The sequence below is a fragment of the Vombatus ursinus genome, unplaced genomic scaffold, assembly GCF_900497805.2.
Source record: "Vombatus ursinus unplaced genomic scaffold, bare-nosed wombat genome assembly UNPS02011431.1, whole genome shotgun sequence".
NCBI classification, from domain to species: Eukaryota; Metazoa; Chordata; class Mammalia; order Diprotodontia; family Vombatidae; genus Vombatus; species Vombatus ursinus.
The window spans coordinates 2,469,458-2,496,378 of NW_020951209.1; the positions used below are offsets into that span (position 1 = coordinate 2,469,458).

The 26,921-nt window shown below is 38.6% G+C and overlaps 1 protein-coding gene across 2 annotated transcripts; it reads right to left on the minus strand.

Annotated features, from left to right (window-relative positions):
- On the minus strand, window positions 1-26,921 carry GPRC5A (G protein-coupled receptor class C group 5 member A). Of its 2 annotated transcripts, XM_027856379.1 has the most exons (5): window positions 26,818-26,916; window positions 10,154-10,310; window positions 4,466-5,403; window positions 1,512-1,573; window positions 1-994 (listed from the first exon to the last, which is right to left on the minus strand). In XM_027856379.1, the coding sequence occupies exons 3-5, from the start codon at window positions 5,382-5,384 to the stop codon at window positions 884-886; spliced, it is 1,092 nt and encodes a 363-aa protein (XP_027712180.1). In that variant the 5' UTR covers window positions 5,385-5,403; window positions 10,154-10,310; window positions 26,818-26,916; the 3' UTR covers window positions 1-883. The 2 variants fall into 2 exon arrangements, with proteins under 2 accessions (XP_027712180.1, XP_027712178.1); XM_027856377.1 differs by lacking the exon at window positions 10,154-10,310 and having other exon boundaries at window positions 26,818-26,921.

Below are 26,921 nucleotides of genomic sequence, written 5' to 3' on the forward strand. Positions count from 1 at the left end.
TTAGTAAACACCATCCACACATTTATTGAACAGGGAGGATAAAGGCAATATTAGAGTATTTACAGAGGATGTACAGCTAGGTTCAGGAATGAGGGTCAGTGCTGCAGCTTTGCTTCCAGAACAGAGCAAATTCTTCTGAGAAAAGAACATCAGGCTTATTCAGACAAAGGACATCTGGAAGGGGAACTCTGGATAAAGTGTTAGTCTTGAATTTAATGGGAAACAAATGGCGGGTTTGGCCTATGAAATAATGGCAAGGGAGAGAAGAGGTCAGGGTATTGGACAGGTCTGTGGAGATTGCCAAATCTAGAGTGGTGGAGAAGTCCATCGTGCCCACAGAGAAAGATAAATGTCAGGGAGTTGATTTGGGGAAGGGGGTTATATTAAGGCAAATGTGGATTGGGAGGCTGGTTTTAACCTTTTGTTGTTTTTACTCAGTTTTTCAATCCTGTTCTTTGCAAAGCCCATGAATCACGCAAAAACAGCTAGGCAATCTGTCTTCAGAAGGATGCGTTGAATTTATAAAGCTCAATGAACCAAAGATATGCATTCAGAATGCCTAAATTGGAGGTCACACATATACTGAGATGGGGGCCTTCCTCACCTGACTGTAGGTTCTAATCCTGAGTTGACGAAAACTATTTGTGAAAGAAAATACTTTGGAGTAGTGACCAGGGAAAGAAATAGAAATAGATGACATCATCCAGAACATCAGCCTGGTTTACTCCCTTCTTTCCAAGAATTAGAAGAGAGTTGGGGCTAGGAGGGAGGAACAGCCCCCTACTGTTAATCCAGTTTCCTTGGCATCTTCGGGGGGGGAGGGGCTTATTCCATTTTCCTATAAGCCTTCAGCTGGTTCTGCTGCCATTCTGTGTTTATCTTCTCATTTTACATGGTGATAGTCATTGCCTTCTTTCCTTCCATCATAATTATCATAGGGGCCTGAAATGGCCTTAGCTCGTGGGATTGAGAAATACTTTTGAGAGTCCTGATTCTGAAAAAAGAAATAATGTTACTATTAAACTAGTTAAAATGTTGTTATTAAACTGAGGCAGCTAGATGGTACAGTGGTTAGAGTCAGGAAGATGCGACTTCAAATCTGGCCTCAGCCATTTACTAGCTATGTGACTCTGGGCAAGTCATTTAAATATCTGTTTGCCTTAGTTTTCTCATCTGTAAAATGGGGGTAATAATAGCACCTACATCTCAGGGTTGTTGTAAGGATCAAATGAGATTATAATTGTGAAGCACTAAGCATAGTGCCTGGCACATGGCAGGTGCTATGTAAATGTTATTTTTTATAAAACTCATCCCAGATCTTAGTGAAAAAAAAGCATATGTAGAACTCTACTCTGGGGCTCCCCTTTCTCTAGTTTTCCTTTCAATCACAGTCCCTTCCAAGATATCCTGGTTGAAAGAAGAGTCCCAACTACCCAGAGTCCTAATTAGCATAAGAGGTAGCTCTGATGCCCTAATGCCACAGGTGAAGAAAGGAAAGGAAACTAATTTACCTGCAACTGGAAATGGGTAGCGTATGGAGCATAAAGTGTGCTGCTGCCAGAGCTTTCAGGGCCTGAAAGAGAGAAAGAGGAAAAAAATCACACTTTCCTATACCAAGTTACATAAAGTCTCATCATCTCCTAGAGAAGCAAACCAAAGAAATCCATTGATCTTGGCATTGCCCCTCCTCCAAGGAAGTCTTCCAAAATGTTTTTGCAGAGTCTTTGAATATATCTAGTGGTAGATAGAGCCCTGGGAGTGGGCTCGAGAAGTCCTAAGTTTTAATCGGGCCTCAGACATGTGGTAGCAGTGTGATCCTGCCCAAGTCACTTTCTATATGTTTGCTTCAGTTTTCTCATCTTAAAATGGGGATAATAATAGCACCTTCCTCTCAGGGTTGTTGTGAGGATCAAATGAAATAGTAATTGTAAAGCACTTAGCACAGTGCCTGGCACATAGTAAACACTATATAAATGTTAGTTATTATCATTATCATTATTATTGTTGTTATTATCTTGAGAGTACCAGAAAAACTCTACAAGTGAATCCCACTCCTGATTTTACCCATTTAATTCCTTTTACCCATTAATCCATTTCTCAGATTAACAGAAATATATATAGAATAATTTTACATATACACATATATGTGTATATACACATACATATTTGTGTCTGATAGTGGCCATTTCTGGGGAAGAATGGGAGAGGGGGGGCCGGGAGGAGAGTAAAGAAAAAAATAAATTTACATTACTGTTGTATATTTAAAAGAAATAGCAGGTTATACGTAGTAGATTTGCAGTTTCATGAGCAATCATCTTTCTTTATTATACTATGTTATGGAAATGTTTGTTTTATTCTATAAATTAAAAATAAATAAATTTAAAATAAAAAAAGAATAAGGGCAAAATAATTTTTAAACGTTTTACTAAAAACCCTATTCTATGTACACTGAAGCAAGCAGAGGTTCTAAACTTCTAAACTTTTCAACTCTATAGGGTTGAAAATACTAGCATATCAGTTAAAAATTTAAGCCATTCCCCAAAACTTACCTGTTTGTGCACATCTGGGGACAGAAAAGAGTGAGGATTTAAGAAAGATCTCCTCCCTCTCTTCCAAGAACCCCTCCCTGCACACACACCCTTTTCCTCATTGCCTTTGTCTCATCAGTCTTCCAGGTGATTTTCTGGGAACCACAATAGCCCTGAGAAATAAGCCAGGAGGAATTGCTTCTCAGCACTGCAGTACACTAGAGGGACTCACTTGTGACTGAGAGCAGATCCATCTAGTCTGCCCTGAAAGGCCTTAACCTCTAGTTCCAAAACCATCCACCCATACAGTTAGCTATGATTGTCCTCCACACCCAGGACATTCCAAAATTTCAGTGCTGCCGAGTGTAAGGCTCTAGATGTAAACAAAGTTCTATTAGTCTATCATCCTTCTCCCAAGAGTTCAGAAATTGAATTCTCTATTTTTTTTTTGTTGTCATTTTGGTCATGATCTTTTTGGGGACTTTTCTTGGCAAGGGTACTAGAATGGTTTGCCATATCCTTTTCCAGCCCATTTTACAGATGAGGAACTGAGGCAAATAGATATTAATTCATATTTTGGATATTGGATATTCAATTTTTTCCAACATTCTTTTCAAGTCTATAATTTCCTTTCTGTTTATAGTTATTTTAGACTTGTCCAACTCTGATAGAAGATAATTTAAATCTCCTACAAATAAATGCCACCATCTGAGCAACATGCATTCTTTATTCATTTGGTTTTTATTAGGTGGATTACCATTGTCCATGTTCTTTCACATGTGGGTTGCACCCACCATGCTGGGCCTTCTTCCCTTCCTGATGACACCATGAGAATATCAGTGGAATGCTTGAAGATCAGCTCAACTTCTTTTCTATTATACAATTTCCTTGTTGGAATGCTCCTATTCTTCAAAGTTCCTTATTTGTTACATATTACAGTCTTCCAACACCTCCCCCTGCAAAGAGCTCATTCACTCTGTATGTTGTCTGGCATATTCTAATCTGCATAACTTCTTTGATTTTGGTTTGATATCTGCCTTCCATACTACAGATGATGGATGCAGATCTTTGCATCCTCTCTATGGGCCCTCTATCCCAACTCTTCTCCTTAAAGACCAGGAGCATCTCTTATATTTTTATGTACCTAACTCCACCTAGGACAGTGTTTAACACACAGTAGGTGCTTATTATTATTATTATCATTATTATTAATTGTACTAACATCTCACAGAATTGTTAGGAGGATGAAATAAGATTTTTCCCCCCTCTGTTATGAATGGGATGAAATAATATAATAGTGTAGATGGTAATAAACTGAAAAATGCCACATAGCTATAAAGCTTTAAAAAATTATAAAATATTGAATTGCAATAATAATACCTACTTTCCTTATGCCACAATGTTGTGGTAAAGGTTCCATGAGATCATATGTTAAAGTGCTATAAAACCTAGAAAGCTATTCAAATATGGGAAATTATATATGACAGGCAGTCATGGTGAAGTGAAAACAGTAATGGATTAAGAGTCAAAATATCTGGGGGTTTTTCTATTTACTAGCTTTGTGACTTTGGACAAATCATTTGAATTCTCTGTCCCTCAATTTCCTTTATCTAAAAAATGAGAGAGTTGTACTGGATAATATCTAGACCTTAGCTTAAAAAGGCCAAGGTCTCCCACTGCATCCAGAGCCATCTCCTATCATCCTGATCTATATCTTTCCACTGGGCCCAGTTGGCTCCAGAGGAGAAAGTGAGGCTGGTGACTTTGCACAGACCTCCCTCACTTAAATCCAATTCACTTGCAAGTCATGGAATCACCTTCCTGCTGTCATGATCACCTTTGAAAATAAAGGACAAACAAGAACAACAATCCTTTCTAGTTCTCAAATTCGATTAATCTTTTACCACTCCCTATGTGAGTGAATGTCCATGCATTACCTTGAGTGATTTCCTCTTGCAAGTAGGCTCTGTTCTCCATACCATAGCTCTGTTTCATGAATTGAGGTTTACAAATGTTGTCATCCACAGGGTAGTCCCTTGGGTTACATTGCTTGGTGAAGATGATAAACTCAGGCAAAATGTACGTTAATAGGAAGACCCAGCCATTGGCAACCAAGGCAGTGCTAAGGATGGTATCATCCCAAATTGACTCAAAGGGTTCATGTAAAAGCAAAGTAATCCATGCTATCCAGATGGCAACAGAGAAAAGTATGGTTATGTAGATGTGTGCGCCATGCCGCTTCCAACCAGTAAAGGAGCCACAAAAGGTGAATAGAGACATGATGAAGGTGAAAGCCATCAAAAAGAGGACATAGATCAGCAGCATCACAAAATCTTCATTGCGCTGGGTCCTTGGCATTTCAGAAAAGGTATTAGTACCGGTCTTATTCACAGTGAGGACAACATAAACAATAGCAATGATGTCCTGAACCAAGCTTAAACCCAAGGCCACGCCCAGGATCATCAGTAATGAGAGGGGCTTCTTCCCTCGGACCAACTTGGCCAAGGTGAATGTATGTGCAAGTAAGCAAGAGAAGCAGAGAGCAAAGAGGACTCCAAAGAGAAAAAAACGAGTGGGACCAGTCCTCTCGTTGAGGTTGATGATGAAAGCAAAGGTGAGGCCAAAGAGGCCCAATACACCCAGGAGAAAGACAAACTGGGTAGGAAGGACTTTTCTACGATTGGAGTCCTGGACCTTGCTGACAAGAATAAGAAGAGATAACATGAAGGCAATTGAGGTCACAACTCCAGCTGCTACAAATGCCTCTAGAACAATGCCCCAAGGGCTGTCCAAGTCACAAAGTTTATGGTATGCCAAGTTTAGGTTGGAGTTGCATCCTCTAGGGTAAGAATCCATGATGATTGAAACAGTAGTCCTAGAAAAAAAGCAAAAGGAAGAAAGGGGGTAAAACATTAATAGATTCAGTTATTAGTCACAGGAGACTCAGTAAATATATGAGGATGGTAAAAAGACCAGAGGCTTTCTTAGATAATTAATTAAACACATTCATTAAAATAAACCTCATATTTATCTATCTCCATTTAGTTAAACTATATGTATGTATGTGTATGCATATACACATATATGTATATAAACTATATAGCAGATGTCTTAAAATCAAAGGTCTCGTTCTTTAATCCATTTGGTTCCAAAGTTTAATTTCATGAACTACGATCTCAGCAAACACCTGGTGAACCAGGAGAGACACAGGAAGTGATTGATATTTTAGGGAGTAGCCTGGGGTCAAAAGAAGTAGTCATCTGGCTACCTTTTCAGCTACTTTTGTTTACCTACAAAAAAGGAACCAGACATAGTGAATGGAAAACAGGTTTCAGACTCAAAGAGAGCTGGGTTCAAGGTCTGTCTTTGACACATGCTGACTATGTGACCCTGGACAAGTCATTTAACCTCTCAGTACTCCCAGGCAACTCTTTTAAGATTATAAATTACAGAACAATTGATGATCCATATTGGCAAAGGGAGCATCAGTCATCTGATTAATAAGCATTTATTAAGCACCTACTATGTGTTAGGCATTGTTCTAAACACTGGGGATACCCAAAGAGGCAAAAGACAGTCCCTGCCCTCATGGAGCTTACAATTCAGTCGGAGAGACAACATGCAAACAAATATATACAAAGTAAATAGGAAATAATTAACAGAGGGAAGGCACTAAAATTAAGATGGACAGAGGAAGGCTTCCAGTAAAAGATGGGGTTTTAGTTGGGAGTATCCTCATTGGGAATGAGGAAATCACAGAGTCTCAAACAAAAAAGGGAGTTCTACCCACACCCCCAACTCTTTTAAAGGAGATAATCCTGGTGCCAATTTTGTCATGCCTTCACAACCCTTTTAAAAACAATCACTGTTAAGGGGCAGCTAGGTGGAGCAGTGGATAGAGCACTGGCCCTGGATTCAGGAGGACCTGAGTTCAAATCCAGCCTCAGACACATAATACTTACTAGCTGTGTGACCCTGGGCAAGTCACTTAACCCCATTGCCTAGCCCCAAAAAAAAACAAAAAAAGAATGAAAAAATAAATAAAAATAAATAAAAATAATCCCTGCTAATATGGATTAAATCATAAATTACTAAGATGTTTTCAGCAATGTATTCTCTAAATTTCAGGAAAACAATTGATTAATAACTTTTCTGGTACATTTCATTCAGCAAATATTAATAATTGCTATTTTCTTCAGGAAACAATGAAAGAAAGATGTGATTGATTTCCATTCTTCCCAATCATTCTCAACCTTTTTCTACCTCTAGGCACCTGCCTAAGCTGCTGAGGCTCCATTTCATATTTTGGACATTTTCCATCCTCCCATTGCTTAAGATTGGTGCTTTCTTTGCTTTTACTTAGACATCTCTACATCAGGACAATAATTCCTGTCTGAACATATGGAGCCCATCTTTAGCTCTGCTGCTTGTACAGCCAAAGACTTATATTCTCTAAGATTTGTAAGTAGAACCCTACGAAAACCAACAAATTGTGGAAAGGAGTTTCATGCTATATACAGTTATAAATGGGATATTTGGAGTCAAAGACTCCATAGCTGACCCTGACCTAACAAATGGTCATCAAATCTTCACGTAAAGAGACCAAGGGAGGGGAAACCTGGCAGCCTAGAACCATGGCAGCCCATTCCATTTAGGGATAGTTCTAAGAGTTAACAAATTCCATAGTTTCACAGACTTAGAGCTGAAAGAAGAATCATCTAATCCAACCCCCTCATTTCACAGATGAAAAAACCAAGGCCCAGAAAGATTAGGTGTGACCCAAAGTCACACAGGAGGCAAGTAGCAGGGGTAAATTCTGAGCCCAAGTCCTCCATCTTTTTTTTTTCTTGTTTATTTGCTCAGTTGTTTCAGTCAATTATTCCAACTCTTCATGACCCCATTTGGGGTTTTTTTTTGGCAAAAATACTGGAATGGTTTGCCATTTCCTTCTCCAGCTCATTTTACAGATAAGGGAACTAAGGCAAACAGGGCTAAGTGACTTGCTCAGGGTCAGATAGCTAGTAAGTGTCCTAGGCTAGATTTGAACTCAGAAAGATGAGTCTTCCAGACTCCAGGCCAGGGGTGGGGAACCTGCGGCCTCAGGGTGCCGCCCTTTGACTGAATCCAAACGTCACAGAATAAATCCCCTTCAGAAAAGGATTTGTTCCGTAAAACTTGGACTCGGTCAAAAGGCCACACCCAAGGACCTAGAAGGCCACAAGTGGCCTGGAGGCCACAGGTTCCCCACCCCTGCTCCAGGCCCTGGCACTCTATGTACTACACCACCTAGCTGCCTTTTCCTAAATCTGCCTTTCTGTAACTGCCACCTACTGTTCCTAGTTCTTCCCTCCACAATCAAGCAAAAAGCAACAACAACCATGAAATCTAATCCTGCTTCCACGTGACAGACAACTTCCACTTTTGGAGACAATCTTGTCAACCCTTCTTCAAGTTAAAACACCCTTAGTCTCACCAACCCAATCTCATCCTGTATGATCTTAAGACCCATTATCATACTGGTCACCCCCTTTTAGACAGTCTCCAAATTATCAATTTCTTTCCTAAATGGCAACACCCAGAACTGACCATGATTTTACAAAAATGTACTGAACAGTACAAGACGCCATAGTCCTAAAAAGTATGGATCAGCCTTTGGGGATTCTATTATCTCTCATGGAGCATGCAGTTTACTAAATACTCAGACTTTTTCAAACAAACTATTGTCTAACCACACTTCCTAACTCTTATATTGGTGAGGTCTGTTTTTTAACTTGTGTATGACTTTACCTTTATTCCAATCAAATTTCATCACAGATTCAGCCCAAAATCTTATCCTGCCAAGACCTTTTTGGATCCTGAGTCTGTCATCTGGTGTGTTAGATATCCCTCCAGCTTTATGTCATCTGCAAACTTGATAAACATTCCTTCTATGCTTCTATCCAAGTCACTGAGAAAAATCTTAAATAACACAAAACTAATCACAGATTCTTATGACACTCCACTAAAGACCTACTTCCAAGTTGACATCAAAGCACGAATGTTCTTTGGTTCTGGTCATTCAAACATTCTCAATCAACCTAAATATACCAATGCTTAGCCACACCCCTCTATTTTCTTCACAAGAAGAGCAAGTTAGACTGTCAAATACTCTACTAAAATCTAAATGAACAGTATCTATAACTATTTCCTTACCTATCTGTCAAGTACTATCAGAAAAGGAAATGATGTTAGTCTATTAAGATCTGTTCTTAATGAAGACTTGCTGACTTTTGTGATTACAGTTTTCTTTTCTTGGGTGTTCACTAATCATCCTTTAATAATACCTTCTAGATTTTTGCCAGTAATTCAAGACTCTATTCTCTTCCATTTTCTGAAAATCAGTATCCTAAGATCATAGATTTAGAGTTGAAAGGGACTCTACAGGCCATCTAGTACAAATATCTCATTTTACAGATGAAGATATTAAGGTCTCCAGAGGCAAATTTGAAACCAGGTCTCCTGACTATAAATTGATTGCTTTTTCTACCGTACCATATTTTCTTTAATCCAACGGCACCACCTCCTTGATCACTCAAAGATCTCTAAAAACAATGCTTCAGTAATCACATCTGCCAACTCTTTCAGTACCTTTAGATGTTGTTGATCTGTACCTGGTGCCTTGAATCTATCAAGAGCAACTACGGACTCTCTTACTCTCTACATGTTTACTACCAGCTCCCCATTATAGGCCATTTTTTTGTTCTGTCCTTTCTAGTCCAAGGATAATTTTTTTTAGGTAATCAGGGTTTAGTGGCTTGCCCAGGGTCACACAACTAGTAAGTGTCTGAGGTCAGATCTGAACTCAGGTCCTCCTGACTCCAAAGCTGGTGCTCCATCCACTGTGTCCTCTCATTCTTTTTTTTCAGAATAAAATAAAAACAAGTAAAGTAAGAGTTACATGGTTACACCTTCTCTCTGTCATCTAGAGAGGAAGTAGCAACATTCACCAAGGGATAATCAAGAAAGAGTACATTGATCCAATTGTACAAGCCTTATTTCCCTCATCTGACTCAGATGATATGAGTCAGAGTTCTGTTTTTTTTTTAATATATCCCCCAAGAAATTACTTTCATTCCTTCCTAGTTTCCCACTGCCGGCACCAAAATCCTAGCAGATTAAGGACAACAGCGAATGACTACTAGATTGGGAAAGGGATGGGAGAGGGGTGAAGTTGTTCTGGAAAGGATGAGTAATATAATGGCTCGTAATAGACCTATCAAAGCTCCATGGGCAACTTAAAACCAAGTTTAATTCAACGAGCATTTATTAAGTCTCCACTAAATGCAAGGCAGCTAGACTTCATTTCAGGCCTAATGGCTTCTCTACAGAGTACCATGAGTTACAACCACTTATTTTAGCTAGCTACTCATATCTTATTCTTCTGGTATTTTTTAATTAAAGCCTCTGTATTTTTGTTAGTATTATTTTAATTTTAAATAACAAAATCCTGTTTCTAATTCCTACCTACAATGCACAATACATCATCACATAAATGAACTTTCAGACTTCTAACTTTTTTTTCCTGTTCAGTATTGAAAGTAATTGCTGTGAGGAGGAAGTTTCGACTATAAACCAATAGCACTTACAGTTATGTGATTCTGAAGTCACGTTTCTAATCTTCAAAGGATAAGACCTTCTTCCAGGAGCAAATAGTAACATTCTCCAGTTCATTAGTCTCCAAGACAGAAGATGCTTGTTCGGGTATGAGTTGGACTAGATGACGTTCGAGGTTTCCTTCCTATCCTAAGATTCAGTGATTTATATCATAAACAGTCCCTCCCTTCTACCACCAGCATACCAACACCATGCCCTCAACCAGGAAGTCCTGTGCTAATCAGAATAAGGTGGGGGATGGGGGAGTAGCAGGCAGGTGGGAAAGGATCATCATGTCTAAAGAAAAGCATTAGGAATTTGTGCCTAATGTTAAAGGGATCAGAGTAGGAAAGGGATCAGGGAAAGAAGAATTTGTAGATAGAAAAGACTACCAAGCAGGCAGGCAACAAATATTTATTAAGTGTTTACTGTGTTCCAGGTACTGGGCTAAGTACTGCAGATATATATGCAAGCAAAAAGAAAAACAGTCCCTGCCCTCAAAGAGCTTACAGTCTAAAGGAAGCCCCATCAATGAAATAGCTGTGATGGTGAAGCAATAGGGGAGTTCCTAGATAGAACCAAATCCTGGACCAAATGGCAGCTTAAATTAAGAGGCATCAAGGAACAAAGTCAGAATATGGAATCAAATATGAACCTTGTCCTTCACTGATACCAAGAGTTAAGCAGATTGTGCAGGGTCCAGGGAGTGGGGGATTTCCCTCTATTGAAGCACTTTTCCATTGGTAATGATCTCAATCCCAAGGTAATACTATAAGCCTGAAAGGGTATACAGATCTCTGGCTGAAATGCAGTTTTCTAGAGGGTAGGGTTGCTTCTTTCTCTAGCAATCAAGAATTTGAAAGATGTCAAACTAAGGTAGCAACGTAAGTCTGAAGGGATACATAGGTCCTTGGGAAAATGGGGCTCACCAAAGAGGGAAGGAGAGGTGTTTTTACTACTTATGAACTTGTGTGCAAGTCCTTTGTTTTTTCCATTGGGCCAATAAAGCCTGTCCTATATTCAGTGTCTTGCTATCTTGAGTGTGTGCCTGGAAGTTAAGACCTCTTTTCTTTTATTGTGGAATCATAGACATTATAGGCAAATTCTGACTCCCAAGGAAAACAAAACCCTGAATTGGGGTAGAATTAGCTAAATTCTGATGTTGGAGGAAGGAGGGAAAAGGGTGATAAACTCCCAAGATTATATGAACCCCAATCTGTGTAAACCTAGAGCTTTAGATTTGGGCCATAAGTGAGAGAGAAAGAGAGAATTTATATTTCTATATAAATATATACATATATACATGTATGTATATACACATATATATACGCAAATGTATATGTGTATATATACCTGATGTATACACACATACGCCTATATGTACACATTAAGAATGTAAGCTTCTTGAAGGCAGGGATCATTTTTGTCTTTATATTTCTAGTGTCTCGCATAATGACTTGCACAATAAATATCTCTTGAACACTAATTGTGAAACCTCTGTCTTCTTATGACTCCACTTTTTTTTTCCACTACACCACACTAAGCAAAAGAGAAAAACGAGTCTGAGGTCAGAGTATCTCCCAGACACCTGTCACCATCCAGCATATTCAGCCTCCTCAGTAGGCAGAACAATCTAGGAATAACAATAACTCACATATATAGCACTTTAAGGTTTGAAAAGCACTTTATTCACAGTAATTGTGAAAGGTAATCATTATTAGATCTATTTGGGAATGTGGAAAAGGAAATTAAGATTGAGAAAATTAGTGATTTGCCCATGATCACATAGCTGGTAAGTACCTGAAATGGAATTCAAACTCAGGTCCCCTGACTTCAGGTCCAGCACACCATAAACTACACCTTATGACCTCTACACCCTTTTGTCACTCTATACCATATCTTCCTGTGTCTACCATTCATATTACCTGCACTACACAAACATACACATACACACACACACACACACACACACACACACACACACACACATACATGAATGTCTAATTGACTAGACCTCAATGACTCTATCTCTCTAAGACAACTCTGCCATGTACAGTGGCCAAAAGGAATAGGACAAGAAAGGATCCAGGCTTTGCTCTGATGTCATCTCAGGAGAATGAGAAATAGAAGGAAGGAGATGTAAACGAAGGAAACAGAGGTGAAATACAGATAGTATTAGAGATATGATCACCTTTAAAGAACATCCCTGGTATAATACTCCCTCTTGCTGCTACCACAGAAGGGGATGAGGAGACAGAAGTCCCTCTGTTGAGTGTTGGAGGCAAATGGAACACAGAATCCTCTGTTATTAATTTATTCATTCACTCAGTCAGTCAGTCAACAAACATTTCCTGAGAGACTACACATTAAGAAAAAAATATTATAATCTCCTCTGTCTGAAAGCCCATAGAAGACCTCTCCCTGAAAAAAATCTCTGCTTCTTTCAAATTCAAGTTTTTCATAAACTTAATAAATAATCTATCTACACACTCCTTCTGAGTGGTTGCAAGAGAATTTAGGGATCGGTAGCCAGAGGTGAGCAGGTCTAGTAACCAAGTCCAGTTTAGGGTACAAGTAGGAAAACCAAACCCAATCTGGTGGAATCACATTCCACATCAGCTTAAAATTACATCTCAGTTTTCAACACTTTACTTCTCCCCCTCTTTGAACAATCCTGAGAGTGCTTGGTGTCTGGCAGGAAGAATGCTTCCCTCCTCTTTTCATTCCCATTAAGATAGTTGGCTTGTTGACAGGGAGTTTTAATTGTTAGTAAATAAATAAGGAGAACTAAACTTGGCAGACCTCAAACTGGTAGGGTTTTGTCCAGTAGACCTAATCCTGATATGAATAGCAGAGATTTTCCTAGAAGGGGACCTCGTAGGGCATCTTCCTTCCCTAACGTCTTTGCCCCTGATCTCTTGGCCTCACTTTGGTACCTGCAATGAGTATCTCAACAATTGTTCAGGAGGACAGTAGAAGAGAGATTGGTCTTTGAGGTTGATGGAACAGAGATCCCTGTTACCACTGAGCAGGGAAAAAGAATAAATGCTTTGTTTTCTCTAGAAGGTAAAGGAATAGCAGTTTACTTTCAGTTCTGATGTACCCTTCTCCATTGTGGAGGGAGAAAAAAGGACCCTTAATTGTCTCTGAGGCACTATTTGAAGTAACAACAATAATCATAACAACATTCCTGTAAAAAAGGATTTTTCCCCTCCCCATCTATAAATTTGTTCCCAACTTTTTCATTTCCAACATATGGCAAAATCCCTCTTTCAAAAAAATGTTAACTTATATTAGTCTGGGGCCCATGTATTAAAATGCAGCATCATAGGATTTGGAATTGGAAGGCATCTTAGAGCCTCATTTTATAGACAAGGAAAGTGAGGCCCAGAGAGGTTAAGTGATCACACAGCTAATTCATAGCATAGTGCAGAGATAGAATTCCAATCTGTCTCTTCTGACTCCAAATTTGGTGCCTTTTCTATTGTCAGAGGCTAAATGCAGAGTCTTAAATATTTACATATTTTTGAGTGAAAAATTGGGCTTTTAATAGTCCGGAGTGTTTGCTTAGCTTTAGCATACGAATATGAACTAAGAATCATTGAAAAAGGCCCCTGTGATAAGAAAGAGTACTAGAACTTGGATCAGGAAACCCGAACTGAAATGCTAGCTTTAATCTGCAGCCATGGCCAAGCCACTCTGATTTCCCTGAACAAGTTTTTTCATCTTCGAAACTGGGATAACAGGACTCATCCTACATACCTCACAAGGTTATTGAGAGGGAAATGCTTTGGAAACCTTAAAATGCCATAGAAATGTGAAATATAATTATGGCTCTCAGATGGGCCTGATGGATACAGAAGGACAGAATTGCAAAATGCTAAAAAATAAAAATAAAAAGGCTTTGTTGAAAACTAGGAGATCTGGCATAAGAAAGAGAGGGAGAAACTTGAAGGGACAACGGCCAAAACGCCAGATGCATACTCTAGATAAGAGATACAGCTACTGAGTATGTGTCATCTTGAGATGAGGCCAATGAAATGGCACCTGGTCTGAGTTCAGTTAGGCCTCTGATAACCTGATCACCATCCCAGATGATCAACCCATTCTTCCTGCTGTTTGGTATTTGGAGACAGATTTTAGAAACTTTTGAGTATAAGTTCCTTGAGAGCAGGAACTATTTTTCTTTTTTGGTTTTGTAACCTAAGCACCCACCATAGTGCCTTTTGTAACCTAAGCACACACCATAGTGTGAGTGATACTTAATAAAGGTACTTAATAAATGATCGTTTTATTGAGAGAAAAAGTTGGTGCTGGGTTTAACCATCATAGACTACAAAAGGGTAGGAGTCCCACTCAACTGGTCCTTCTTCCATCTTGTTATTAGTAATATAAGAAGACTTCCAACCAAGCCTGAGACATTTTGCTTGCTGCTGAGTGTTCAGAGAGTGCTATGATTCCTAACTGGTGGAAAGAATGCAATGTTCAAACTAAAAGAGAGGCCCTGAACTCACCCAAATGAACATAGCCTTCACAGTCTAAGAAAGAGGCAAGCTGGAAATCAGGGAACAGTTCTCCTCTGGGGAAACCATGACCTCTCTCTCTCTTAGTCTGAGTACCTGGTTGGCCTCCCCCTTTTACAAGTCCACAACATCAGATCAGCATTCTTCACCCCAACTTGGAGTCATATCTCTTTTCAAATGTAGCAGCCTGCAAAATGCCCCAGGCTCAGCTGGAAGCCAGGTTATGGCTACCTCTATCCTCCATAGTTACTGTGATTGAATCCCCATCTGTTTACTACTCCTCACTCTTTCATCCCCATTTAGCTTGGCCATACCGTCCTCCTTCCATTAGACCCTCTGAAACTCTTTTCTATCATTAACAAACCCCTCTTCTTCCTGAACCTCTTCCTCTCACACTTTTTTCCATCTTCTACTCACAGAAGCCTTGCTTCCTCCAGAAGGTACTAAATCCATCAGTAACTTTTAGTTCTTGGTGCCCCTTTTCTCATGCCCTCTAAAATATTAAGCCAGGAGGAGGAGGTAGGCATACTTTGTTATTTATTGTTGCTTTCAGACCTTCCTTCCACTCTCATCAATCAGCAGCTTCTCTTGAGGTTGTTTATCTTTCTATCTCACCCAACCCAGACCCTAGTTGTAGTAATCTATCAACATGCAGGTCTCTCCCCCTCCTTTCTCAAGAATTTCAGTACCCAGCTCAGTCTTCTTTTCTACAGGACCCCCTGCCCTTGTACTTAAGAGATCTCATTCTACATAATGGATCGATGCCCCCTTTAACACCGCATCACAGAATATGAAAATTGGCAGTGACCTCAGAGTGTTTATAGTTCTATCCACATCTGAACAAGCAAATCCTCTGCAATATGCCCAACAGTAAGTCATACAGAGCTCCAGGGACAGGTAATCGATGACCTACAGAAGCAGCCCATTCTGTTTGAAAACTCTAATCATTAGGATGTTTTTCCTTATATTAAGCCTAAATTTACTTCTCTGCATCGTCCACCCATAGCTCCTTTTTCTGTCTTCTACGAGCATAAAAATGTCTAATCCTTCTAACTCACAACAGCCATCCTCACTAAGTCTTTTCTTTTCCAGGCTTAAACATCCTTAGTTTCTTCAACTGATCTTCTGACAACATAGTCTCTAGTCCTCTCACCATCCTGATTCCCCTCCTTTGGACCTTCTATGGTCTGTCAATGTCCTACATATGATGGTGCTCAGAACTAGATTTGGCAATCTATTTGAAGTCTGAACAAAGCTCCTCAATTTCTATGACCCACATTTTCACTCCACTTCAGCCAACTTTAGGGATAGCCATGTCTTATATCCCACCACCATTCATAACTGTGCTACTTCCATAATCCCAAACTTAGAGTTTCCTATCTATATCATAACCTTCTGTCCTTCCATCTTTCTCTCTACCTCAACTCTAAGACTTGTTCCTCATTCTTTCCTATCTGTTTTCTCAATCCATCACCTCTGCTCTGGCCTTCCTTTAGTCCTTTTATGCTCTTAAATTCTATCCAAGAAGTCTTAGTGCAGTTTTGAGCTAGCAAGCCTAAAAAAATTTCTATGGAAATTTTGACCGTATTTGAACATTCCAACAGCACACTAACTCTACCCCTGAATCTGTTCCTCCCCTATGCTGACTGCTCATGCCTGGCCTATGATTTTATGTACAATTCTCTTCCTCTGTTCCACTTTGTAAATGAAATGCTCATTTTATTTGGTGATTATCAAGTTTAGAATAAAAATGAAATTTTTAAGAAAAGAATTTGCCATAAAAAGTATAGGTGAGCAGTCATATCCTAACTTATGATGTTGGCAGACATCAAACCTGATTTGCCTCCACTTAGGGTTTACCCCTGGTTCATCCCCTTCCCTTTTCTACTAGTGCTACTATGCTTCAAAAATAATTTTCCTAAGGCATATATCTGACCTTATTGCTCCCTTGCACAAGAAGTGATAGATTGTTTCCTATTGTCTCTCAGATAAAATATAAATTATAATATAAATCAGTCTAGCAATTAAAGCTCTCTACAATCTGGCTGTTATCTATGTTTCCACCCTTATTTCATATCACTCCCCTTCGTGTACTCTGTGCCTCTGCCACACTGACGGACTGGCAGTGCTTCTCACTCAGTATTCCACCTCAGTCACAGTGTTTGCCTCATACAGACCTGGAATGCACCTCATCCTCACCCCAAACTCTTAAAAACTTTTCTTTATTCCAGGTTCAGTTCAGCTGCTCCTACACAAAGCCTTTCCTTCCTATTCAAGTTACCTGTATACATGTTGTATTCCCCCCAACAGAATGGGTGCTCCTTGAGAGAAGGGTCTGTTGGGCTTTCTGCTTTTGTTGATTTTGGGATTTTTTGTTTGTCTGTTTTTTGTCATATCCTCAGCACCTAGCACAGTGTGTTACATATACATGCTAAATACTTAACAAATAATTGTTTAATTGAATTGTGGGGAAGAGGGGCAATGACAAAAAAAAAGAGAAAGAAATCCAAAGAAAACTGATCTGTAGGCACAGGGAGGGAAGGAGGGAGCAAAATGTCAGTACTGAGTCTAAAAATTGTTTTAGTATTTAACTGACATGTAATGTTGATACAATATGTACTAATGTCTGCCAACATCATAGGTTCACATATGACTGCTCACCCACACTTTTTATGGTAAATTCTTTTTTTAAAAATTTTGTTTTTATTCTAAACTTAATAATCACCAAATAAAATAAGCATTTCCATTTACAAAGTGGAACAGAGAAAGAGAATTGTACATAAAATCATAATTTGCTCTTAAATATGACTTACTTTTCCTTTTAAGTTTAAAATAATTTTAACATGCAGTTTTCAAAGCTATCCTGCTTCTTTTTCCTTTTGGTTTTCTTTCTATTCTCTTCTGTGAATTTAAAATACTTTGAAATGACCCTCTTTTCTTTCTTTTTCTTTTTTCTCTTTTTTGGCCACCTATTGCTGGCCTCCTTTTCGCTTTTGCTTGTCCCCACCTTCATTGAAAAGAAAAAAGGAAAACAAAACAGTTGTGACAAATGTGCATTCTCAAAAAAGATAAATTCTCAAATTGCCCATGTCTGAAAATGGGTTGTCTCATTCTACACTTTGAGTCCATCACCTCACTGTTTTCCCATAACCCCTCCAACATTGTAATATTCTATCTTTATCATCATTGCCAATCTGATAGGTGTGAGGCAGAACCTCAAAGTTGTTTGAATGTACATTTATCTGTAATTAGCAACTTAGAACATTTTTTCATATGCTTATTGATATTGATAAAATCCTAATAAAGCTGTCCCCAGCCCCAGTATTCTAACTTCCTTATGGGACTCACTGAACAGCAAGCATGTCCTGATTTAACCACACAGTCTGGCTTTCACCACACCATAGGCCCCCAGATTCAATATAGCAAATTCCCTTACCTAGCCACCCCCCCACATAGGACTCAGTATCCTAACTTCCTCATATATGCCTCACTGCTCACTAGAACAACAGGTGTGTCTATGAACTCATATTTCTCACAGAAACAGCAGGCGTGTCCACGTGATGGGATCCCAGCCACTGCCTCTAGCTAGCCACTGTCCCCAGACCTATTTCTCTTATTTCCCGCAGAAACAGCAGGCATGTCCACGTACTCAACCACAACCACATTCATCTAATCTCAGACAGGACCACAATACTCAGCCAATCAAAAAGCAGCACCACCAGGAAGCCCGAGCAGGATGTAGACCCCAAAACATTAAAAGGGACTTTTCCTAAGTAGGCACCTGTGCATTAATGGCAAAAGCTGTGCTTTAGGTGAACTTATGACATAGAGAGACTTATTATAATATCATTATCATACATACATATCCCCCCAATGAGTTTCTCTGTATGCACTGTGGGTAATCACATGTGAAGTTCCACTGAGGCTGGGGACCCCCCCCATTACTTAATTCCTTAACAAACCCCTCCTACCTTTATAATATTTATAATTTCTGTTATGTAATTGCATCTTTACCCTATAAAAGTCCATCTTGCTTTCATATATATATTTGGTGAGCAATCAGGGTTAAGTGACTTGCCCAGAGTCACATAGCTACTGTCAAGTGTCTGAGGTTAGATTTGAACTCAGGTCCACTTCACTCCAAGGCCAGAGCTTTATCCACTGTGCCATCTAGCTGCCCCCAATCTTGTTTTTATTTAAGTTGCTGTTTCCTCTTGGAACTTAGCCTGTTTCAGAGGTGTGAATCTCAATAAATGCCGGTATTTGGATTAGAAATGGTCTGACTCTGAATTCTTTGAGACGGTGCCACCACAACACACTATGAAACCACAACAATATAGTGCATTTTTTTTCCTTTGAGAAATACCCTTTAACCATTTATCTATTTAAGAATAGTTCTTGTTCTATGTTACTATGTTATTCCCTACATTTATTTTTCTTTCTTTATTGTTATAGCTAGTATTTCTATCCCTAAAGCAAGTAATAGTGATGATAATGGTCATCCTTGCTTTAACCTTGATTTTACTGGAAAGGGCTCTAGCCTTTCTCTATTACATATAATGGTGGTTCTTGGTTTTAGATAGATGCTGTCTGCTGTATTAAGAAAAGTCCATTTATTCCTATGTTTTTAGTGTTGTTATCATTTTTAATATGAGTATTGAATTTGTTCAAAGCTTTTGTAGCATCTATTGAAATAATCATGTGACTCATTATTTTTGTTGTTGATATGATCTATTACATTTACAATTTTCCTTATAGCAAACCATCCTTACAGTCCTCAGATAAATCCATTGTGTATAACTATATTAATATGTTGTTATAGCCTCATTGTTAATATTTTATTTAATGTTTTTGCGTTGATATTCATTAGGGAATATTGTTTTACAGTTTTCTCTCTATGTTTTGTCTCTCCATAATTTAGGTATCAAAATTACAATCATATCATAGGAGTAGTTATTTTCCTCTTTTTGCAAATGGTTTATATAATACTGGAATTAATTGTTCCTTGAATGTTTGACAAAATTCAATTTATCAAGTGTCTACATCATGCTATTACTGCACAGGTGCCTCCTTAGGAAAAGTTCCTTTTAATGTTTTGGGGTCCACATCCTGCTCGGGCTTCCTGATGGTGCTGCTTTTTGATTGGCTGAGTATTGTGGTCCTGTCTGAGATTAGATGAATGTGGTTGTGGTTGAGTACGTGGACATGCCTGCTGTTTCTGTACAAAATTAGAGAAATGGGTCTGGGGTCAGTGGCTAGCTAGAGGAAGTGGCTGGGATCCCATCACGTGGACACGCCTGCTGTTTCTGTGAGAAATATGAGTTCATGGACACACCTGTTGTTCTCGTGAGCACTGTGGATACAATAAACAAAAAGAAAGACAGTCCCTGCCTTCAATGAAATTACAATCCAAAGGATAAAACAACACACAAAAGGAGGCAGGAAAGTGGAGCTGAGAAGGAGGCTGAGGGGAGAATGGGACACCAAAGGATATCCATGAAGTTGAAATCAGGCAGGGCAGTAGTGGAGTAATCTAACAGTACAGTTTCTGTCCTCTATAAATATAGTGGGAGAATGTGGTACTCCACTCTCTAGCCCTCCAAAAAAAGGGAAGAGAAATTTGTAGGAAGTACAGTCAATCAAGGCTTAAGTTGGCAGCATGGTGGAGTTTAAGAGTGGATGAGTTGTCAGTCATCTAGTTTTGGTTTGATTTTGTTTGTTTTTTTCTCTTTGGGAGTTCATTCATGGATTGCTCAATTTCTGTTTCTGAAATTGTGTCACTTAAATTCTCTATTTCTTCTGTTAATCTGGGCATTTTTGTTTATACATTCATCCATTTCATCCAAGTCATCAGTTTTGTTGACATATAATTGGGACATTTTCTGATACTTCCTTTATATTATTTTCTTCTGCTGTGAATTCTTTTTTTCATTTTTAATATTGATAATTGATTTTCCTCTCTATTTTAAAAATCAAACTAATTCTATACTTTACTCATTTTTAATTCTTTCAGTTTCATTTATTAATTTTTTTGTTCAATTTTGTTAATTTCTTCTTAGGTTTTCAGAAATTTTAACTTAATGTTAAAAACTGCAGGGGTTTTATGTGTTTGTTTTCTAGGGTTTTTTTATTTGCATGAACAATTTATTGATCAATTCTTTCTCTCTTTTGTTGATGAAAGCATTTAAAGATATACCTTTTCCACTACAGACTGCTTTGGCTATATTCAAAAAGTTTTGGTATGTTGTCCACTATTGTCATTTTCTTTGATGAAAATTTCTGTTGTTTATATGATTGGTTCTTTAATCCAACAATCTTTAGGAGTAAATTATTTAGTCTCTAATTTTTAATCCTTTCTTCAAAGACTTTGGTTGATGGTATTTCTACTTTTCTGCATTTGTTTGTTATGGTTTTATGCCCTAATAAAAGTACCATACACAGCTCATGAAGTTGTATACTTTTATCTGCTCCCATTCAGTACCAACAAAAGCTCTATTATATCTAAGTTTCCTAAACTTCTATCCTTAACTTTTTCTTGCTTATCTCCATTAGAGTCTAGATTTGAAAGTAGTAAACTGACACCTCCAATAGTTTTGCTGTCTATTTCTCCCTATAATGGGATCAACTTTTCTTTTAAATGCTATGCCATTTGGTGCATAAATATTAAGACTTGGTATTGATTCATTATCTATGGTGCAGTGGTTATATAATGTAGTTTCTCCATTTATCTCTTTTAATCAAGCCTATTTTTATTGTTGCCTCCTCTGAGATCATGATTGCTACCCCATTTTGAATGTTAAATTAAAGCATAACGGACTTTATTTCAGCCCCTAATTTTAAATCTGTGTGAATCTCTGTTTCATATGTGTTTCTTGCAAACATTGCTGGTTTCTGCTTTCTAATCCATTCTGCTATACTCCTCCATGGGTAAGTTCATCTCACTTACTTTCACAGTTATGATTGTTAATAATGTATTTCCTATCATCTTATCCTCCTGTACCTTTTTCCTCTCACATTGCAAGATCTCTTTTTCTTTATCATGATTGCTGCTAAGTCTTATGTGACCTTGCCTATGGTTCAAGTTCCGAGGCACTTACATTCTTTCTTTATGGATGCTTATAGTGTTTTTTTTTTTCCTGGGCCTGGGAGTTCTGTATTTTGGCCGTGACATTCCTGAGAGTTTTCATTTGGGAGGTTCTTTCAGCAGGTGACTGGTGGATTCTATCTATTTCCACATTGCTCAGCCTAGCGCATCCAATCCACACTGCTTATCTTAAGTTGGAGCTTCTTCATCAATTAGCCTTACTCATAGTAATATCATTATTCCTCCTAATGTCTAACTCCTCATCTCAGGTTTTTCGGTCTAGCCCTCAAAATCTATCTAGTTCTAAATATGGTATTTTAGAGTTAGAAAGGCTTTTAGAAATCATCGGGTTCCTGCTCAAACAATTGTACTACTGTTTCTACAAAAATCATTTGCCCTTCCTGGAATGTTCACTCTCTTTTTTTTTTTTTCAGTCCATGACAGCCTCCTTCCTTCAAAACCTGACTCAAAACCTACCTCCTCTAAAATAGCTTTCTAGATTAAATCCATTTCATTCAGCATCTTTTAGGTATCTAGCTTGAATATTTGTACTGTTTTGCCTTGAAATGTGTTCATGTTTTACAGAATGCTGCAGTAGAAAGAGACATGAAATCAGAAGACCTTACTTTGAATCTTGGCTCTATAACTTAAATGTGTAACCCCGGGTAAATCATATAATCTCTCTGGACCCTATTTTCCTCCTCTGTAAATTGAAGACATTGGTTTAGATGATCTCAGAGGTCTCTTCCGACACTGAAATATTCTGATATGATATCAGTATTATCTTTTCAATTAAATGTTTCTTATACTATAAATTCAACTTTAAATTTTATCAAAGACTGATTAAGCACTTATTATATACAAAGTACTATTCTCCTTTTCATTTAATACATTGTTTTTTGCCCAGTGTATACTCCATAAATGTTAATTAACTCATTGTTGTCCCTATAATTTCAGTAACTATAAGTAATGGGGGGAAAGCATTTTGAAGTACCATATGTGCTCATAGCAATCTCTGAAATTATATCCAGGTGTCATTTCTTCTTAGAAGGTAGTGGGATCCCTCTGGGCATTACTCTGCTCCAGATATTGGTACCATCTCTAAGGAAATTGGGGATCTAAAGACGGGAAGTATCCAGAGAAAATCCTACAAGAATCCAGCCTATCAAACATTCATTGACCCAAATGTTAACCCAAAAAGACAACTAATGAAAAATGACTGAATAATACAACAGGATTGAGTTTCCTTATACATCACTTGTGAGAAAATGACCCGTAAAAGCCACCAAAAGATCAAATATCTCTCCCTGACAACTGCCAACCTCATCAGAACTTAAACAAGCTAATAAGGACTTTATTATTCAGAAGAGTAAAAACTAAGACAATGGAAAGCATTAGGAAAGAAATCAGTGATGAAACTCTTCCAGCCAATTCATACTCAACATTAGACATTAACTTCCACTTCATTTTATAGGCCTGTAATTACCAGTGTGTCCTTAGTTAACAAAGTCATTGACAAAGAAAATCATTAGTTGTAAATAACAGTGATTTGAACTCAGGTCCTCCTGACCCCAGGACCAGTGCTCTATCCAATTCACCACCTAGGTGCTCCCTCTTTTCATCTTTACAACCACTCTGGGAGGTAGGTGTTATTATTGTTCCCATTTTACAGGTGAGGAAACTGAGGCATAGAACAGTTAAGTGACTTGCCCTACATCACATAGCTAGTTAGTATATGGGGCAGGATTTGAACTTCCATCTTTCAAATTCAAGGTCCAGCTCTCTAACCAATGCACCACCCAAAGAACTAGACCAAGCCAGAAAAATGTAGGCTTGAATCTGACTCTAGTACTTACTGTCTGTGTGATAGACATTTCTCTGGGCCTCAGTTTCTTCATATGTAAATTGAATGGGGTTGAACTAGATGAATTCAAAAGTCTCTCTAGCTCTATATCTCATATTCCTATGAGCAAGTAGCCTCCAGAGACGTGTGTAGATAAGATCATTTCTAGGGCTATTCTAGCACTACCCATAATTCCCCAAGTCCTCTTCCTATACACTGTGACTATTCAGTAAATACTTTGTATTTAGTGCTAGCACATCCTATAGCTACCTTGCCCCAGCACTGTGATACTGCCTCTCTTCTTTACATGTGAATTTGGAGGTGACCATCCATCAGGCCAAAATTCCAGAATGAGAACTCAAAGACCACTCCACTTTTCCTTCATACCTAGAAGTCAGATGCAATGGACCTTCTTGTATTCTCAAACTAGGGTTTTTCAAGCTGAGGAACAAATAGAGCATCCTGTGGAAAGTAAGAAGTAGATTCCTACAACTGTGCCCCTTCTCAAAGACAAACCACTGCCAGAAAAAATCAGCAAGAAAATTCTGCGGCAGTAGGGCTAAGTCTCAAGCTATGCCCTGGATTGCTAGGAAATTCATGCTTCATGAATTGCTAAGTAAGACAATATAAATCTGAGGTGAATGTGAAATATTTATTTAGAAGTTCCACAAAGTGTTGAAAATATATGTTAATGCATGTTCATGAGTCTTTTCCTTTAAGCAATTCTTTTGTGATTGAAAAAATAAATAGCTCTCCTATATCTGACATCTACTACTTTGTCCATTAAGTAACTTTTCTAGAAGGGATACTTTTAATCCTTTTGAGGGTAGACTCTAGATGTGAGCCATACCTAAGCTTTGTTAAAAGATATTTTCCCAGAAGCTCCACTCTGGGGTGGGAAGATAATGAGTAATAGAGTAGGAGGAAAAAAGTCTGACTTTTCTCTCTTTGGGGCCACACTTACTCCAGGATTAAATCCAGTGCATGTGAGTCTAGATCTGGAGCCCTTTTCATCTTAGGAGTCTGCATCTTGGGTCACAGGTGACAATAGAATTATCATATTTGAATATTAGAGCTGAAAGTGTCCATAAAGGTCATCTACTCCAGAGGGTGTAAAACGCCTATAGAAAGGGATCCCTGCTGAATACATACTGACTTAGAAAACCACAAGTTAACATTATCTGTTACATTGTATTTTAAATTCATTTTTGTTAAACATTCTGTTAAACATTTTGTTAAACAATTTGTTAAACATTTTGTTAATCATTTTGTTAAATATTTAAATTCATTTTGTTAAACATCTCCCAAATACATTTTATCAGTTTGACTTCCCACACTTTCATCTAATACAATCTTACATTTTCTACGTGAGAAAAACCAAGCTAGCGAGCCCAAGTGAATTGCCCAAAATTACAGAGATAAATGAGGCAGCTAGATGGCTCAGTGAATAGAGTGCTGGGCCCAGAGTCAAGAAGACCCAACTTCAAATCCAGACTCAGACACTCACTGGCTATGTGACCAGGGTTGCCTTAATCCTCTGGAAAAGGAAATGGCAAACTATTCCAGTATCTTTGCATCCCATGGACATTATGGTCCACGGGGTCATGAAGAATCAGACAAGACTGGACAAAAATAGAGATGATGGTTTAGCACAGAAACCAGAACCTAGTTTCTTGACTCTCAGGCCAGGACTTTTTCTACTAAACCACAAGGAACTGCTATAGTTTGCTCTACTCTTCCTTGGTCAGGTCCCCTGTTTGGGTGCTGAGGAACTCTGTGGGTTTACACACCCTTGGGAGGCACTCTTACTACCCAAGGTATCACCTTGTGTCCCTTGTCTCTCTCCACCACAGAAGGCTACAGCGAACACATACCTGGAGGGTGGGGCTCTCTCTTAGCTTCAGCAAGCTAATCCTCTACTGCATAGAATCTATTCTGACTCCTTACCTTGGGCCTCAACCCCTTAAGCACTCCTGGAAAGAGAATTTGGAGTGAAGAGAATATTCTCCTCAATAAATTACTACTCACTCTTATATATAGCACTTTGAAACTTTCAAAAGTTCCACCCCAGGAGTTGTCTTATACTAGTCCTCTGCAGAGAAAGATAACCTGGTCAAAACACAGAACTAGAAAGGACCTCCACAGGTCACCTGGCCCATTCCTTTGACATGAAACAGACCCCCTCTAATTTGAACTCTTCTTTAGGGATGCTAACAGCTTGACTTTAATTAGTTAGTAAATGCAACTAATCAAAGCATTTCCAGCCATTAGCAGATAATCAGTTCATTGTAATCACTGTTTAGATAGCATTAACAATGTGGAACATGGACTATAATAACACGTGTTCTCTACAGCTAAATTTGTTTGCTCTCTTCACCCCAAACCCAGCCTGATTGTGATCTCTAAGCAAAGACTGTCCTCACTTCTGCCAACCAATGGAATCAGAAGCAAGAGATAAACAGTCAACAGTACAATAGTCCACTTGTTAAATCAAGGCATTTATATTAGCAGAATTGATATCTACCCTCTGGGACCTATCTCTCAAACTACAGACAATCAGGATGAAAAAAGGAAATTAAGGCCTTTATTTTTTTTCTAGGATGAAAGATATTGCCTCTTCACCTTGAGCACTGTGAAGATTATAGTTTACTGGAGAACTTATTGGGAAAAGAAGAAAGAAAAAAGTTAGGTGTGAAGAAAGCAATGACACCAGGGACCAGCCACCGCTATTCCACTCCTCTATCCCCACCGGAAACTCTCCACTTCCCAGGAAGCTAAAAGCTTGAAATCTTTAAAAATGGTAACCAAAAAGAAACGATCTTGTCAATTGCTTACCTCTACCTTGGTCAAAGTTATGTGCTTAGGGTATAGGTTTTTTGCAACCTTTTCTCCATGCTCCGAACTGCATAGCCTGAGTACCAGCAGAAATCAGTACCTTCATTACGTTTTGTTTTCTACCCTATTTCTGTCTTAGTCTTCAAAGTCCAGCCAAAAAAGCATCTAAGATGAAATCAGTCAAAGAAATCCTGTCCTTGAGAGTTTTTTCAGGCAGCCAGACTATCACATTACAGGGATTTCTCCCCTCGTTTTTTGTAGCCCATCCCACGACCCCCATCTTAGCATCCTGATACTGTATCTCAAGCCCCCGGCTATTATTTAACTCAGAAGCTACTGGGTGGTGTTGGCCCCTCAATAGGCCTGACTTACCCTTGGCTCTGGGAAGTAACTTGAAGTTTGAGGGCAGAGAATGTGACTGCTCCTTCCAGAAACGGTAGCCTCTAGCCTTGTGCTCTCAGGCAGCAATCCTGCAC